The sequence below is a fragment of the Falco biarmicus genome, chromosome 9 (assembly GCF_023638135.1).
Source record: "Falco biarmicus isolate bFalBia1 chromosome 9, bFalBia1.pri, whole genome shotgun sequence".
In the NCBI taxonomy this organism is placed as follows: domain Eukaryota; kingdom Metazoa; phylum Chordata; class Aves; order Falconiformes; family Falconidae; genus Falco; species Falco biarmicus.
In genome coordinates this window covers 5,016,621-5,031,640 of record NC_079296.1, presented here as the reverse complement: position 1 = coordinate 5,031,640, position 15,020 = coordinate 5,016,621, and the positions used below count along the sequence as shown (strand labels likewise).

The window sequence follows — 15,020 nt, the reverse complement described above, 5'->3', positions numbered from 1 at the left end:
GGAGCAAAATAGTCACTAAAACCTACTTTGAATGGCTGTGGTGGTTGATCATACCTTCCTCTGGGGGTGGGGGGAGCGCAAAGCAGCCTTGAATAGCATTTGTTACAGCAGTAAGGAACACTGCAGTACAAAGCACCCTTGTCTGTCTGTGACTGCTGTTCTGGGTCAGCTTGAGCTGCACTGCAAGGTTCTGCTGCTGTAGCCATGTGGGGAAAAATCATCAAATGGGGCATAGGTACTACAACCTTTGTTGAGTATCTGTACAGAGCTATAAGAAAGTCTCCGCTGAGCAATCCCCGTCCTTCACTTGCACCTTCTCCTGCTCTCCGACTTCCTCTGCTGGTGCAGGCCAGGCCATGGGCTGAGTTACGATGGGTTTTTACCCTGAACCCATGAGTACCAGTTAGAGCAGGTTTCCTTGTCAGCGGGAGCAGTTCTGCCTTGCTCAGAACTGCTCTTCTATGGGATCTGAGGTGCAACTCCTGCCGCCCAGTACGTACCATACTGCCATTGCTCCTAACAGGCCACGGGCTTCCTGGGAATGCTGCAAGGCCAAAGGATTCTTCTGGCTTTGGCTGACTTCTTGGCCTGCCTGGAGCTTTGTTTTAAGTTGTTCAGCTGTAACAGCAGTTTTTTAATGTCTATATGTTTCACTTCTGCTTAGCTTCATAAAAATTACACTTACGCCAAATGATTATACATAGATAATCGTAACAAGTCATTTATTCTATGTGGAATGAACTATTTATAAACTTAGCTTAATGCTGTAATGAAACAGAGATGATAGCAGAGCATTGGCAGTGGCGAGATACAGCCATGGGATGATGCCGAAGACTACAGAGCCAGTTACTGTTAGTTAAAAGATCTGTAAGCTTTGTAGCCAGCTGGGAAAGCCCAGTTTTTAGGAGTAACAAAGAAGTATCTGATATGTTGGAGAGTTTCCATTTATAGTAACTTGTTAATGCTGAACTGCAAACCAAGGTGCTAGAAAACATATAAACGAGCCCTAAGTGCAATGTGGTGCAAGAAGGAAGAAACCATCAAGATTGTACCCCCAGGAAAGAGGAAGAAGGAACCCCTGCCACGTGCTCTTCCCAGCAAAGGACCTGGGATGCTGGTGGCTGAAGTCAGCAACCATCGGACCCCAAGGGGCAGTGGAAGGGCGAATGTAGGAGGGGTAGAAACTGGGAATTGTGTTCCAAACAGCTATATTACTGTTGAGAGCTTTTATGTAACAGTATTTGTTTATTTTCTTTTCCTGTAATAATTAGATCCGGCCTGCTATCAATTATTTGATCAGATTGTTAGGATTTCACTTATACTAACAATAAATTCTTGGCTTTGCATAAAAGGCGTTTCCTTTTGCCTGTAAGAAGACGGTAATTGTTAGTGTTTTCGGATAAGGATGTTCCAGCTGTCCTTCCAGCGCAAGTCCTTGAGTTCAGTAACGGACAGCGAGGGCTCCCCGTAGGTCACAGGGCTGAACGTGCAATAGACAAAATAAACCGAAGAGAACCAGGCTACGATCGATGCACTGAACATGCTCTTGAGAAGCAAAGACCTGGATGAGAGAGGAAAAGAGCAGTAAAGTTACATCAAGGCTGGCCAAACACTTCATCCAAAAGGAAGGCTTACATATGCCTGTCGTCTTTGAAGGCAAAGGACAAAGTGTGGCTGCTGCTGGGAAAAAATCACTGCTTTCCCTGCAGCGGCTTGCCAAGGTGACAACCCTGGGGGAAAGAACAGTGTCACTTTCCTTGTCTATCTATCTCTTAAAACCAGATACCTGCAGAGATGATCGCCAAGGTGCTGTAATACGATGGGAATCAGGAGAATCTGGAATGTGAGGGCAGGCAGGTAGTGGTACAGGAAAAGTGTTTTCTCCATCAGGAAGAAGGGCAGGTAATTCACAGCCCAGCCTCCAACACAGATCCCCCCGGCGGACACCCAGAGCTGCCACGCACCTGCAGGGGACAGGCTAGATCTCAAAAGCACAGTCCCTGGTAACTGAAAGTCTCTAAGAGGTTGCATACTGTCATGGTTTGGGGTTCCCCCCGGCCCCTCTCCACAGTTTGTGCTAATACAACCTTTAACTTAACCACATTCAGCTGAGGGAAATGGTGACATTTTGTCAGTTTTTATGAAGTGCCCACCAAGCTTCACAGCATGACAAGAAAATGTGCTCCCAGAAAGGTCAGCGTAAAACTGCCTGGCCACACAGAGGAGCTGGTACCTCAGTTGGAACAAACACATCAAAAATAAACCCCTCCCCACACAGCCAGCATCCACCTCTTTTAAATCATCACAAAAGGGCTCAGCAGAATCCACATCTGAGGCCTGGATATTTCTTACATCCAGGGAATGACTCAAGTATTATGCTGGTTACTATATTGGCTCATGAGGTGATGGTCATACTGCGATAACCATCATCAGTCTCTTCATGGGTTACTCTAGATGTTTGTGTGTCCTCAATAAAAATGACAGGGTTGGGGGCAGGAAAAAGTGCTAGCATAGCCAAGCACATAGTGCAGAAGTGGGGTTTGGGGCCATTAAGGTGTACCAGAACAAGCAACCAAACCCCCACCTCAACACATACATAGACACACAATGAAATCAGACCTTCGGGAATGTCGTAAACCTTTCTCCTTCGTCGTATCAAGTACCACAGGGACAGGCACATGTAGACCACAGCAGCAATGTTGGCTGAAGCCCAGGTGACAACATTCCCAAGGAGGTGGATCTGGGCCTGAAGGAGAGTAGAGGGTCTAAGCCAGAAGCAGGAACACGCTGTCGTTCTTTTAGGTAAATTTAAGTATTACCTACACGTACTTGCTAAATGAAATGTCAGAATGCGCCTGGCTAGTAACCTGAACAAAGCTAGCTGATAAACTTTGCTGCTTTAAAGCCCTTTTGTAATGTAAGTCATTTAAAAGATGCTATTGGAGATGAACTCATCTTCTAAACAGAATCAATAATGGAAACTATTAAAATGCAATTTCCCTTTACAAAAAAAAGTACAAGACGACATGATTTAATTAAACTGTCAAAGCTGTATCTCATGCCAAAAAAATGCCTCAACCCTCAGGGAAAATACATTTTTAATACAGGAAAAGTCCACCCTGGAGCAGCTCCTTAGCTGGAACTGCAGCCCTGCTCTCACTCACACTCACGGAGCTCACATCTGAAGGCTGCTTTCTTCAGCAGGTTCACGTTTACTTCTACTTCTTGTACTTACACCAGAGGTCGGGTGGAGCCAGTAGGCAATATTCGTGTCCATTGTGATCCAGTCGAGAGCAGAGGAGCTGTACTTATGTTCTGTGTCTTCATTTTTTAACGTGAGTATTTTCCACTGGAAAAAGGGTAAACAGAAGGCTTTCAGAATTGGAACCGTGAGAGAGGCATGGGTGGCCAGCTGCCGATGTAAGATGTTAAGTTTCTAACCTGGGAGTGGAGATTTTGCACATCTCATACTGGATACCGATCGATACAATTGTTTTATTTTGTTCTTATATAATGCACTTGGTGAATTTCTACAGTGTTTGTAAAGGGCATCAACACTACGACTGCACAAACACCACATTACAGTTCAGTTTCAGATGGCTTCTGGGAGCCCAACTGACCTTCCCCCCGCCCCCCCCTCTGTTTTTACACAATCACTTGGGTATTGGTTACTGAGTAGCACAGGTCTCTAAGTGAATCATTCAGAAATACTTCTTTTCACTGAGGAAATCAAACTACTCCATCAGTAAGGAATAAACAATGAATCCTCAGGCTCAGGGTCTGCAGAAATGCTCAAGTTCCTGCTCTGTAGCAGAAGGAAAGATGAAGGGAATAACAAGTCACTCACCTGCAGTTCCGTGAACTTTGCCATGAAGCTTAGGTTTTTACTTATGTCCATCTGCGTGGGAGAGTGGAGTTCCACTTCCCTCTCTTTTTGCTCTTGGCCTGGAAGAAGACAGCACAGCTCAGAAATAACGACCTAAGAGGCAGAAAAGCTAGAAAAGGGGAGAGCACATATAATATACCCCTGGCTCCTCACACTTTCGGGAGCCCTTCTCCAATACACAGTCCAACTGCAAGAGCGCTCTAAGGGGATTTGTAAGGATTGTGTCATCACGACTGAGCCAAACCCTGCTGAACACACATACACACGATACCACCTTCCCATCAACATGAAGCGTCCCCCAGTCACAGAAATGTGCTTTGAGAACACGGCTGAGACATACTTTTCCCATATCTGTGCTCCTCCACATTCCACACCATGCTCTGGTGGTAGCCTTTGGACAGCTTCTCTCCAACCACCTCCAGCTGCCGGTATCCCCACTCAGGTAAAGATGCTCCACTGAGCTGAAAGTCAAAGACGACTGTAAACTTACAGTCCTGCCCATTGCAGCTTCAGGACAGAAGTTCCCGGGGCCTGCCTGAGCGGTGGATGACAGCAAGGGACAGCTAGAAAGCATGTGAAGAGTCACCACACAGTACTGGCTCAACAAATGCTACAGCCAGAAAGTCAGTGATTCTGGCTAACTCTGTGAAGAGGTCCTTAACTATTCCAGCTGCTGTCACATACTACGCACAGACTCAGCATCGATTTCGGAGGCAGTATTTAAGCCCCAGTTATGTACAGTGGTCACAGCCGCCTGAGAAGCAGGACAGCTCTGCATGCTGAAAAGGAATGCAGTATGAGTATGGCTACCCGAAACACATGCTGCTCTTTCGTCACGTTAAACAAGTTTATTGTTTCCCTTTGTTTACTTACTTGGTTATTTGTTTTAGCACTTTAGGTATTTGGGAGCAGAGAGATCTGAAGTTTATGAGATTACGAGAACGGCATGGAGCAAAAGCTACAGGCAAATAAACACAAATCCACTTGCCTTTAGTACTGCAGAGGTATTCACGTGAACAAACCTCACTTCGGACAGAATTGTCTTCCACACGTCTGTGTCAGACTCTCGATTTACAATTTCCTACAACAGAAAGATGTCTTTTAGTTCTCATGTTGTCTCAGCTGTTTTTGCTGGAACATGAGGAGCTCCTCCCTTCCCTTTGACCACTCACCACTCTCCAGAGGTTTTGGGCTGGCATGGAGATGTTATAATCAATATAGCAGGAAACTTCTTGGGAGTGGGGGCTAAGAGGGGCAGCAACATCATGCCTAGAAGACAAGTAAAGTAAGATCCTCCAACACCACTGCCCAAATTCATATAAAAAGCGAACCCATAAAGGTATTGAACTGGCTTAGACCAGATTCAGTAATAAAGCAAAAAGTAATTCATTTATACAGATTACACTGTTTACTCTGAAAGAGAACACTGCCCACTACCAAGAGCTGCCAGGAACAGGCTCAGAGGAAGCCAACACAGATGCCTGCTATGCCAGGCTGAGGAACAAGCACCGATTGTGACAAACAGAGCCGCTGTTCATTGGGGTTTCCAATAATGAACAAATTAAGTTTGGAAGGGGCATAGCAAAAACCCAAGCTCAGAACAACCCTCTTCCTAATCTGAGTGATATTCAAGTACACGCAGACTCGCGTTGGGAAGCAGTCTTTGCAAAACGGGCAAGAATCCGTGGCCGTCAGCCACAGCACACAGGATTCTCCAACACATCTTCCTAACTTCCAGAGCACATCCTTCATGCAGGAGTAAGCCATCAACAGTTGAGTTGACTTTGGGTTAACAGTCACACAGAATACTAAAGACCGGCACCTGCCTGGAACGGAGGCAGTGAAGGGGCAAGGATGAAGGGGACTACTTATTTAGGAATCTGTAGAATGAAATAATGAGTTGTGAATGTGGGTGAAACCACCACTAGCCCCTCTAAAGGGACTAGTAGAGAAGACCAGAAACAGCTAGCAGCCACTGAACAGTTTGTGATTGGTATCAAATCCCACTGCCAGGTCAACTGCAAAAAATAAATAAGCATACAGCATCCTTTCTCTGGGCCACAGGGATGGCTTACAGAATGAACCACAGGAGGTCCCTGCTAGCTCTACCATTTTAAGAATCCATGAATAACAGGCAGGTTATAGTATATCTAAATGCAAGGGTCACTGTGCTTCAACCCCTGAATAGTTATTCTGAGAGACAGCGACTCAGAATGAGCAGAGCACAAGGAAAGGACTTACGTGTTGAGGTACCGAGTTGTAATGCCATGGACCAGCTGCACGATGTCTCCGTGCCTGACGGGACGGGGTGGGTTACTCACCACCAGCTGCTGCCTGGTGGAGCGATACCCAAGAGGAAGTGGTTACATTCTTCTTTATATATAATGCAACCTTGTCATGACCAAACTGTTAGGTCAAGAATCTGCAGGCAGGGACAGACATTTAGGCAGTAAGATGAGAAATTAAAGCAATCTATAGACTGTACCAGAATGGAAACAAAGCTCATCAAGGCAAAGGTGAGTTAAGGGCAGAATGACTTAGAAGTAATGGGATACTGACGCCCCAGCCATTAGGTCACTGGTCTGAATCCAGGTCAGTCAGGAGCAAGTTCAGGTTAGTCCCACCACACAGCTGTTTGGTGGCTTCTGTGAAATGAGTAAGTGCTTCAGCAGGCTCTGGCAGACATTTGTACTGCGACCGATGTCACTTTTGGCAGAATTATAAGAGAGATCAATCAATGGCTACCTCCACCATGAAGAACAAACTCTGATCTTGCTTCTGGACAGGGCTAACACATGCTTTGGCAAGGGGGAATGCTGCGGTTCACCTAACTGCTGCCTGCATTTTGCTGTTCTATAGAAGGACGTAAAAGCCAGGAGTCTTCGGTTTGAAGAATTTTAAGAAGATACTGGGTTTCTGTAGAGTCCCTGCCTGAAAAGCTTGCACTAGGTACAAACCTTCCCAGTGCAGGTATGATTTATAATGGCACACAGACCTTCTGGCAGGACTTTATGCAGTTCCCAAAGCAACGTAAGAAACCTACAAAAGCAACTTTTTGATGCATATGAAACGGTATTACACAAGGGCTTTTACTGGCAAAACTACACGAACAAAGAGTCCTGCTCTCCACTAACAGTTACAATGGCAAAACACTTGAGCACAAACCAGGCCTCCCAGGCACAGGCACCCATTTGGAATCCCTCCCGATGAGGCAGGTTCTAAAGCTCATCCCACACTTTAAATACAAAGAAATACCCCTTCTGCAAAAGTGATTTCTATTCTCTTCTGAGCCTCATTCAAGTTTGATAAAACTCATCAAGGTGCTCTAATGCCAAGGCTCACACGTTTCAAAAAGCAGAAGTTCCCTTGCATGCAAAGCACCTGAAGAATTCCCACCGGCCTCGTGAGTCTTTAAATTTCCCCTTGTGGCCAGCCCAACCCCCATTCCAGCAGGAGCAGTTCAGACAGAATTTTTGAGCACTCAGTAATGCTTTTACCATATTGAGGAGGACTGTGCAAAGAGCTGCCCTTACTGACCCTGCAGCTGAAGTTAGTTGCTCAGGATCACAAACAGCCCCTATGCCCATTAGCAGAGAATAGTCGTCGAATCCAAACTATGCCCTGCTTATGTTTTGGAAGCATAGAAACTATGCTTACAGCAACTCGGCATTTAAATCTCTTGCATACTCACATTCCAGGATCTTTGACAATCCACCAGTTGTTCACATCCTTGAAGGGGTAGCAGGTCACCTGCTGTTGATGGGAACTACCTCGGCCATTCTCGTACCTATACAGAAGGTTGAAAAAATGCCACGGATGTACAACAACACATTTCTGTGCTCAACAGTCACAGCAATACAAACCAGCACCAGATCACCGGCTCCGTTCCTGCAGAGCACAGAGAATCTGTGCGTCTGCAGTGTGCTAAGAACATTTAATGAAGAGATTGCCAGCAACCAAACCAAGACACCTGGACTGGCAGGTGAAGAACCAGAGCATACTTTTACCCTAACAATACAGAGCCAACCCAATTCCTCACCTGATGGGGTAAGTATTCGTGTGAGAATGGAGCCAACACTGCATGGGCTTGCCCAACACGTTCCGCAGAGTAATCTGAGAGCCGTAGGCCACCTCTAAGGGCTGACCCTGAGTGATTCGAGCCAGCCCACCCTGAGAAATGTAACGATAGGTTAAGTGGAAAGAAGAAGAAACAACCCAGAGGCTATCTAAATTCTATTAAGAGTCACCTGTCACTACCATAGCAGTATCTCAGCACAATGGCTTCTCGATTGGTTGTATCTACAAAAATCAAGTCTTGCAGCACCACGCCCATGAGACAGTAAATACAACAATGCCTGAAAGACTACAGGGACTTAGGCAATATCCTTACAGCCATGCTGTTCTAGAAGACAGGCTAAGCACTCTTCTACAGATAATCATACTATCGTCCTGTAGTATACGACAGAATCGCTTGGGAGTTTAGTCCTGTATGTACTTCTTTAAGTTTCCTGTATGAAGGGACAAATCTTCAGCAGAAGAGTGAATATATTGCTCTTGGCTCACTAGGAAAAGCTTTTCCTGTGTTATTAGGATTTCAGTCATTATTATTTCATTTTAAAGCAGTACTACAGCAGTAGTTAAATGTCATAAAAGGAACGAATATGCAGAATCAAAGGAACAAGCTGGCACACCTTTCTTCTAATAGTGAACACAAGACAGATCTCACCCTCTTCTCCCCTAACGGATTAGTTTCATGACCACACTTCCTTTACCTCTAAGCTGGCTTGGAAAGCACTTGTCATAATCTGGTCATGAGGCCCAGAGCGATACAGCAAAGTCAAGTGAACATAGAAGAAGGACAGGTACATTGACACTGGGATGATGATGAGGGCCAGTCCCCTAGCTAGAAAATGCCACATCAAGGAAACCTAGAAAAACAGAGAACTCACTGGTTTCATGCTCCAGCTATTAAAAATACCAGTGCACTTGGCTTGTTTTGTTTGTCTTTTTTAAGTTTCCCCAACCACCCTCATTCAGTTATGACTTCGTGGACAGCTGGATAACTTCCATGGAAGATTTGAACTGGAGTTAGCCGGAGGTATGTGAAACAGCATACACTTTGAGCCACAAATCACCAAGACATGGATAGGAACAGAAAAGCCAGTCACATACATACGTTTTTCTTAAACTTAACTCCATTTTCCCCAGCAGCTGAGCTGGGAAACTGTTCTATGACAGGACGGTTTGCAGGCTATAGTGAGGAATTTCAGTACAAAAACTAGCTACTGTCAGCATTGTTATCTGTGGGCTTGCAAGGGTCCTGGCTGGCTCCTGTCCTGGAAATTTACACATGATGTATTTTGCATGTTACACTACCTACATTTGACAAGTTCTGGTCTCCTATCATGTGCCAGAAGTGGAGTCCTGCAATGGCCAAGAGCAGTATATAGGTAAACAGCCCCATATATTTCACTCTGAGAAGAAAGTGCATAAAAAATAAACGTGGTTAAAAACTGCACAATTACCTGATACAAGAAAAAACATTTGAACTTTCTCTTGAATGGATGCATTACAGTTCAAGGACTTAGATCCATGACTGGTTTGGTACAACATAATTAAGCCTCAAGGCTTTGACACCAGAAGGTATCACTTGTTTGGCAATTACATTAAATAACTGCAGTGACAAAGAATCTTCTCGATAACAAAGTGGCAGGTGACAAAGCACTGAGTCCCTAAATTCAGACTTACTGAAGCTTGAGGTAACTAGGAGGGAGGGATGAAATGCAGATGCAAATCTGTAACATAAAGCCATCTCTGAGAAACGCTTTTTCTTCTTCCCAGGACAGTACCCTCTAATGCCTGGTATTGTCCACTGTGAATTTACATCCCCTCTACAGAAACAAATCAATTCATTAAAAAGTCTGCTCAGAATAGCACCAAGAATCAGTCTTCAAAATCCAAAGCCCCACTGACACCTCAGATGGCAGGCAGGAAAGTCAGCTTTCTAAACCAAAGTAAGACATCATCACTTACCCAACTGCACAAGAACAAGCTACTCCAGTCAACAGAAGCCAAAACCACCAGCTTCCAGAGAAGAAACTTAAAAAGGACAAAGGAAAAGATCTTATGGTGAGATCTGAGCGCCTTCTTAGGGTCCTGAATTCAGGTAATTTAACTTGCAAAAATCTTGCAGGATTCCGCTACTCCTTATTTTACTCAGAGTATCAGAGTACCTCATTCCAAACCTACCATGCCACCAGCTCTCAGCCCCGACCTACAGGGTGCTGCTAAATGTATTTCTCTGTATCCTGAAAAGCAAACCTGGACACTACCTGCCTTCTGATACCACAGATAAAAGAAATGTATTAAATCACTTGCTGGGCTCAGTTTAAAGATCATTTTACTTTACAAAGATTACTTTGATCCTCTGCAAGGATCAGAGAGCATGTGAAGTCACAAGAAAAGTGACAGAGATCTCTAAATTCAGTGCCTGTAAACAGTAACAAAGGAGCATTAAGTGACCAGTTATCATCACTGTTTCTGTGCACAGAAGGAAACCTTTCAATAAAAAGATCTGGGTGGGCAAAGGAGTGCTCCCACAGGATTTTATTTTTATTGTAAAATAAGAAAAGACAACCTTGCTGCCAGTTAAAACAGCCTTTAACACTGCTAAGAAAAGAAAACTTCTGGTGTAGCCATATGAGAGGTCAAAGCATCACATTTTACAGACAGATGAAGTAAGCTGCAGAATGGTGAAGTGACTTACAAAAAAACCCAACAGAGTATGTGACAAAATAAAAGTCACCACAATAATATCCAAAAGACTGGGAGACAATCCAGTTTTACCTGTGCCTTTGCAAATTGTAGAACTTCAGGTAGGACAAAACTGCCAGCAGGATAAAAAAAATCAATATTGATTCCAGCAGCATGAACCTTGACTGAGTGATCAAAGAGTTCTCTGTTGGAAAAAGAGAGACAGACATAAAATTAGAGAAACTTATGTATAGGCAAGTGCTACCTCAGATAACTGCGTTATTATCCAACAGAAGGACCTGCCCCTTTAAGGACAGCCAATTCATTTGCAAACTTACTGCCTGTAATAGGGAGGTGTTGGGTTTAAAGGGACAAAAATCTTCCGTCAGGAGCAAAGTACATGGCCATAACTGTCTCCAATGACAAAGAGGTGGGAAAGCAGTAAAATCTGTCAGGAGGCAGATAAAGGTGCTGTGCTTGCCTACAAAGGCAAAGAAAATCAATGCTGGGAAACCCAGAGAGGTGCTTCTCAAGGTAAAGAGAGCCAAGGCAGTGACCTCAGCAGGCAATGAGCATGATGACAAATCTTGAAGAAAGGGAGCTGCAATGAGCTGCTTTGTGCAGGATTCCCTGAGCCAGAATCAGAGCAGCTGGTAGCTAGGAGAGCTTTCTCTTACCAGGCTGCTAAAGGGCTGTTTGAGAGGTTCTTTCCCTTTCAGGCAGCTGCCAGCAGAACCTCAGAGAAAACAGGCTGAGTTATACACACCAGAACAGTGTCAAATCATGGTGCTAAGGACACAGACTGGTTTGCTGCAGTTTGGAGATGAAGAAATTTGATGAGCTCTGACTGTAAGTAGGGTCATCCTTGCTGTTAAAACCAGTATGTTGTAACTCATCCTGTAAAGCTCTGAGGAAGAGAGTACGTGTCTCCTTCGATGCAAGAAAAGTGGTTTTCTACATCCCCTGTATGAAGAATGAGGCCCAGGAGAATAATCTTACCCAAGAGAATCAGAAGAGCAGCTCCAAGTGCAGCACAGTGGGAGAACTGCAGTTCTACCAAAATCTGGTATGCTAAAGGCACACAGAGAGCACCAGCCAGTGCTGGCAGGAGTCGCAAGGACCAAACAGGAACGTTCATGCTGTATTCTGAAATAGGAGACAACAGTGATGCACAAATTTGGAAACTATTAATTGCAGAGAAGACGGATCAATACAGAACTCCTTACAACTACAACAAGTTACTGAATCTAACTCCTGCTCTTCCTAATTTATTGTCCATCTTGTACTGCTTAAACTGTTTTAACTGATTTAAAAAATCTGTGCTACAGAATCATACTGCCTTAAACTTCTGTTAGAGACCTGCACAGGAATTTAAGAGGAGAAGTGAAAGTGTCAGATAAAGTGTTATTTCCACTAGTCAAGCAAAAAGAATCCGTCAGCCGCTGAAATACTGCTTATTTTCTGAAAGCAACGAGAAAGTCAAAATCAGCTCTTACCAGCTCCAATCCTGTTCCATAAAAAATTTCCATCAAATCCTCCTAAGTAACCTACAACATAAACAACAATTCAGAATTTCCAGTCTCAAAACAAGTATAAAAACTGGTGCTAAATTGGTCCCAGAACCATTTCCCAAACACACAGCTTTCCCATGCATGAAAGCCCACTTTCCCAAAAGGGTCTCCTTCATACTGTTTTGCCCACAGCAGAGCTTAACAATGTGCAGAGGCACGAAGAATATAAATTGGGAAAAACAGATTCTCAGTGACAAAATTACACATATATTTAATCTTTCCTTCCCGTACAGACACTTCTATGTTGGGTATATCTCAGCTACAGAAAGGAACTCAGGCCTGAAAGTCTGCTTGTTGCCTACTATTTCTAGTCACTGGCAGTTCTCACCTTACATTTCTCTTTATCCAAAGGACTGGCTAACAGTGAGGTAATGGATACGTGGCTTCATCACTTTCCCAGTACTCATGCAATAGACCCCTAACAGTACTAAGTAAGAGAAATCCTAATTCTCGCCACATCAGAGTCTCTCATCTGTCCCGTGCTTTTCCCCAGTAACAGGATCTGAAAACTCGTTTCTAATCAGCACTCCTCTCTTCCACAGGAACAGGCAACAGACACTTCTCAATTTCAGGAGCTGCCCTACCTCCCAAAGCTAGCAGCATATGGCCAAAAGGCGGGCCGCTGTCATCCACAAAGAAGATCCTCTTCATGTAGAGTGAAACGAACTGGCCATAATAAACTTCATCAAAACTGAAACACAAGAGGCAGTAATATATCAAATCTAATGGGAAATATCCTGCAGGCTACAGGGATACTAAGAAAGAAAACACTGTTTTGTTGGCAGAAAGCAAAGGATACAGTGCAGCATGGTGGCCTTGCCCCTTTGCCTTCCCTCAGGAGTATCTATTAGGGAAACACTATCACTGTATTTACAAAGGCTGACATCAGGCAAGCTCTACACTCCCACTCCTGCATTCCTGCCCACAAATGTTTAAAAAACAAAAGTCTGTGTCATTCAAGTAGAAAATAAACTATTCTACTCACACTACAGCCCTTGGATAGGAAAGCCCCCAAAGACGGCTTAGTAATCCCATCACAGTCAATGCTATGAGGTTCATATTTATCTCTGCAGTAACCACAATCGGCTTCTTGAGAAATCCCAACATCCTGTCAAAAGGTCTGTCCAAACCTTCAAGAGCAAACAGAGAACAGCAACAGTCACCCTTCCACTCAAAGCTAGCTGAAGATCATTTGACAAAAAGCAAGCACCACTTACTAGCAGCTCACAGTAACTGATCTTCCAAAGTTCTCTTGCTTTCCACATTTATGTGTTTTCTGCTGTACCTACAGGAATAACTATAAAAATGAAGTTATTAAATAACACACATAACTTTTCATCTGCCCTGCTTCTACATGCGTATGGTTCTCTGCCATCAATAGTAAGTTAGAAACTCTGCTTATTCTTACACTGGTTCTGCAGAAACACAATAGCTTCATTCAAGCCTATATTCTGCTTTGCACAAAGCAAACCTCCCAGCCCAAATTGTGATGTTAGTGATAGGCAAACCACATGCTCAGGCACCAGGCTGCTCAGGTAGCTTAAAAAAACCAAAAAACAGAAGAAGTGTTACTTCCTGGCAAAATGAACATATTTCTTGGGGGGGGGGGGGGGGGGGGGGGGCAGGGGTGTGTCAGAACTTGCAAACATCCTGTCTTAAAAAGCTGGCTATTGGAGCATGGATGCAGGTGCTGTAGGGCTCTAGCACAGCCTAGGGGGAGCAGCGCTGTACATTCTCACCTCAATACAACTGAAAATTACTAGAATAAATCCATCTGCTTAGCTTTGATCACGGCAGAACAAAGCAAGAAGCGAGCACATCGCCACCATCAAGCACGGTGCCACCGTCCTTGTTTCTCACTACCTACAAAACAAGAGCGCTGGGTGGAAGACCTTTTAAGAAACCCCTTGCAAAGCTGTGCTCTCCACCAGCACTGAGGATGCCACACCACTGCCCCAGGTGCAGGACCCAGGAGCCAGGCCATCACCTCGCAAGCCCTGGGACCCCAAAGAGCACCCTTGATGGGTGCCATGGGACCCCTTACCCTGATGGAAAGGACCTTGCTTCTCCCTGCAGCACAGGCAGCTCCTGAACCCTGGGGCAGGAGTGCTGCAGCACCCCCCACCAGATTGCATACACCTCCTCAACAAACCATTAAGCCCTCTACCACGCTCTGCATCTCGTTCTGTGAGCCTTATGAGGGGGGTGTAGGACCACTAACCCCACCCCCAGCCTTGTTCCCCCTTTTGAGCTCCGGGGGGGTGGGCAGCAGGACCACTGACGCCACGCCCAGGCCTCACCCTTGACACTTGCAGGGTCAGCAGGACCCACCAGCCACCCTGTACCCAGCCCTGTGCCCCCCCCCCCCCCCCCGAGCGATTTTTGGGGCGGCACCGCACCACTAACCCGCCCCCAGGACCCCACCTCCCCGAGGTTTATGGGGGCAGTGGGGCCACCAGCCACCCCCCACCAGGCCGCGTACCCCGGCCCTGAGCCTCGCGGGGGGGGTGGGGGTGGGAGGCAGTTAGTGGGTTAGCCCCCACTAACCCTGCCCCCAGGCCTCGCCCCAACCCTTTGGAGCCTTACGGAGGTGAGGGGGGCGCGGGACCCCCGGCCCCACCGTGCCCCGTGGGAGGCCGCGGGATCCTCGGGCCCTGAGGAGATGGAACCCCCCCTGCTCACCGGGGGTGGGCGGGACCATCCGCGCGCCGCGCCGCGCCGCCGGATGTGGCGTCAGCTGCACGCAGCGCCGCGGGGGCGGGGAAAGGGAAGAGCCCCGCTGCGTTACCACGGCAACGGGCGCCATGGCG

The 15,020-nt window shown here is 45.8% G+C and overlaps 1 protein-coding gene across 10 annotated transcripts; it reads right to left on the bottom strand.

The window, feature by feature from the left end:
* Positions 1–694: 694 nt before the first annotated feature.
* POMT1 (protein O-mannosyltransferase 1) lies at positions 695–14,921 on the bottom strand. 10 transcript variants are annotated; one of them, XM_056351667.1, is made up of 23 exons: positions 14,797–14,921; positions 13,950–14,073; positions 13,619–13,749; positions 13,428–13,507; positions 13,196–13,340; positions 12,795–12,901; positions 12,136–12,186; positions 11,639–11,785; positions 10,733–10,844; positions 9,920–9,985; positions 9,267–9,360; positions 8,659–8,814; positions 7,926–8,056; positions 7,578–7,673; positions 6,128–6,220; positions 5,059–5,155; positions 4,875–4,967; positions 4,227–4,347; positions 3,848–3,945; positions 3,236–3,349; positions 2,620–2,746; positions 1,787–1,964; positions 695–1,561 (listed from the first exon to the last, which is right to left on the bottom strand). In XM_056351667.1, the coding sequence occupies exons 5-23, from the start codon at positions 13,315–13,317 to the stop codon at positions 1,387–1,389; spliced, it is 2,178 nt and encodes a 725-aa protein (XP_056207642.1). In that variant the 5' UTR covers positions 13,318–13,340; positions 13,428–13,507; positions 13,619–13,749; positions 13,950–14,073; positions 14,797–14,921; the 3' UTR covers positions 695–1,386. The 10 variants fall into 10 exon arrangements, with proteins under 10 accessions (XP_056207642.1, XP_056207639.1, XP_056207640.1 ...); XM_056351664.1 differs by having other exon boundaries at positions 13,428–13,749; XM_056351665.1 differs by lacking the exon at positions 13,619–13,749.
* Positions 14,922–15,020: the final 99 nt, after the last annotated feature.

Excerpts from the sequence above, each read along its gene's own strand:
- POMT1 (XM_056351664.1), bottom strand. The coding sequence starts at position 13,317 with ATGTTGGGATTTCTCAAGAAGCCGATTGTGGTTACTGCAGAGATAAAT. Across the intron at positions 9,361-9,919 it reads GCTTGTTCTTGTGCAGTTGG|AGTGAAATATATGGGGCTGT; the intron begins GTAAGTGATGAT and ends CTTTCTTCTCAG. Across the intron at positions 4,968-5,058 it reads CCCAAAACCTCTGGAGAGTG|GAAATTGTAAATCGAGAGTC; the intron begins GTGAGTGGTCAA and ends TTTCTGTTGTAG.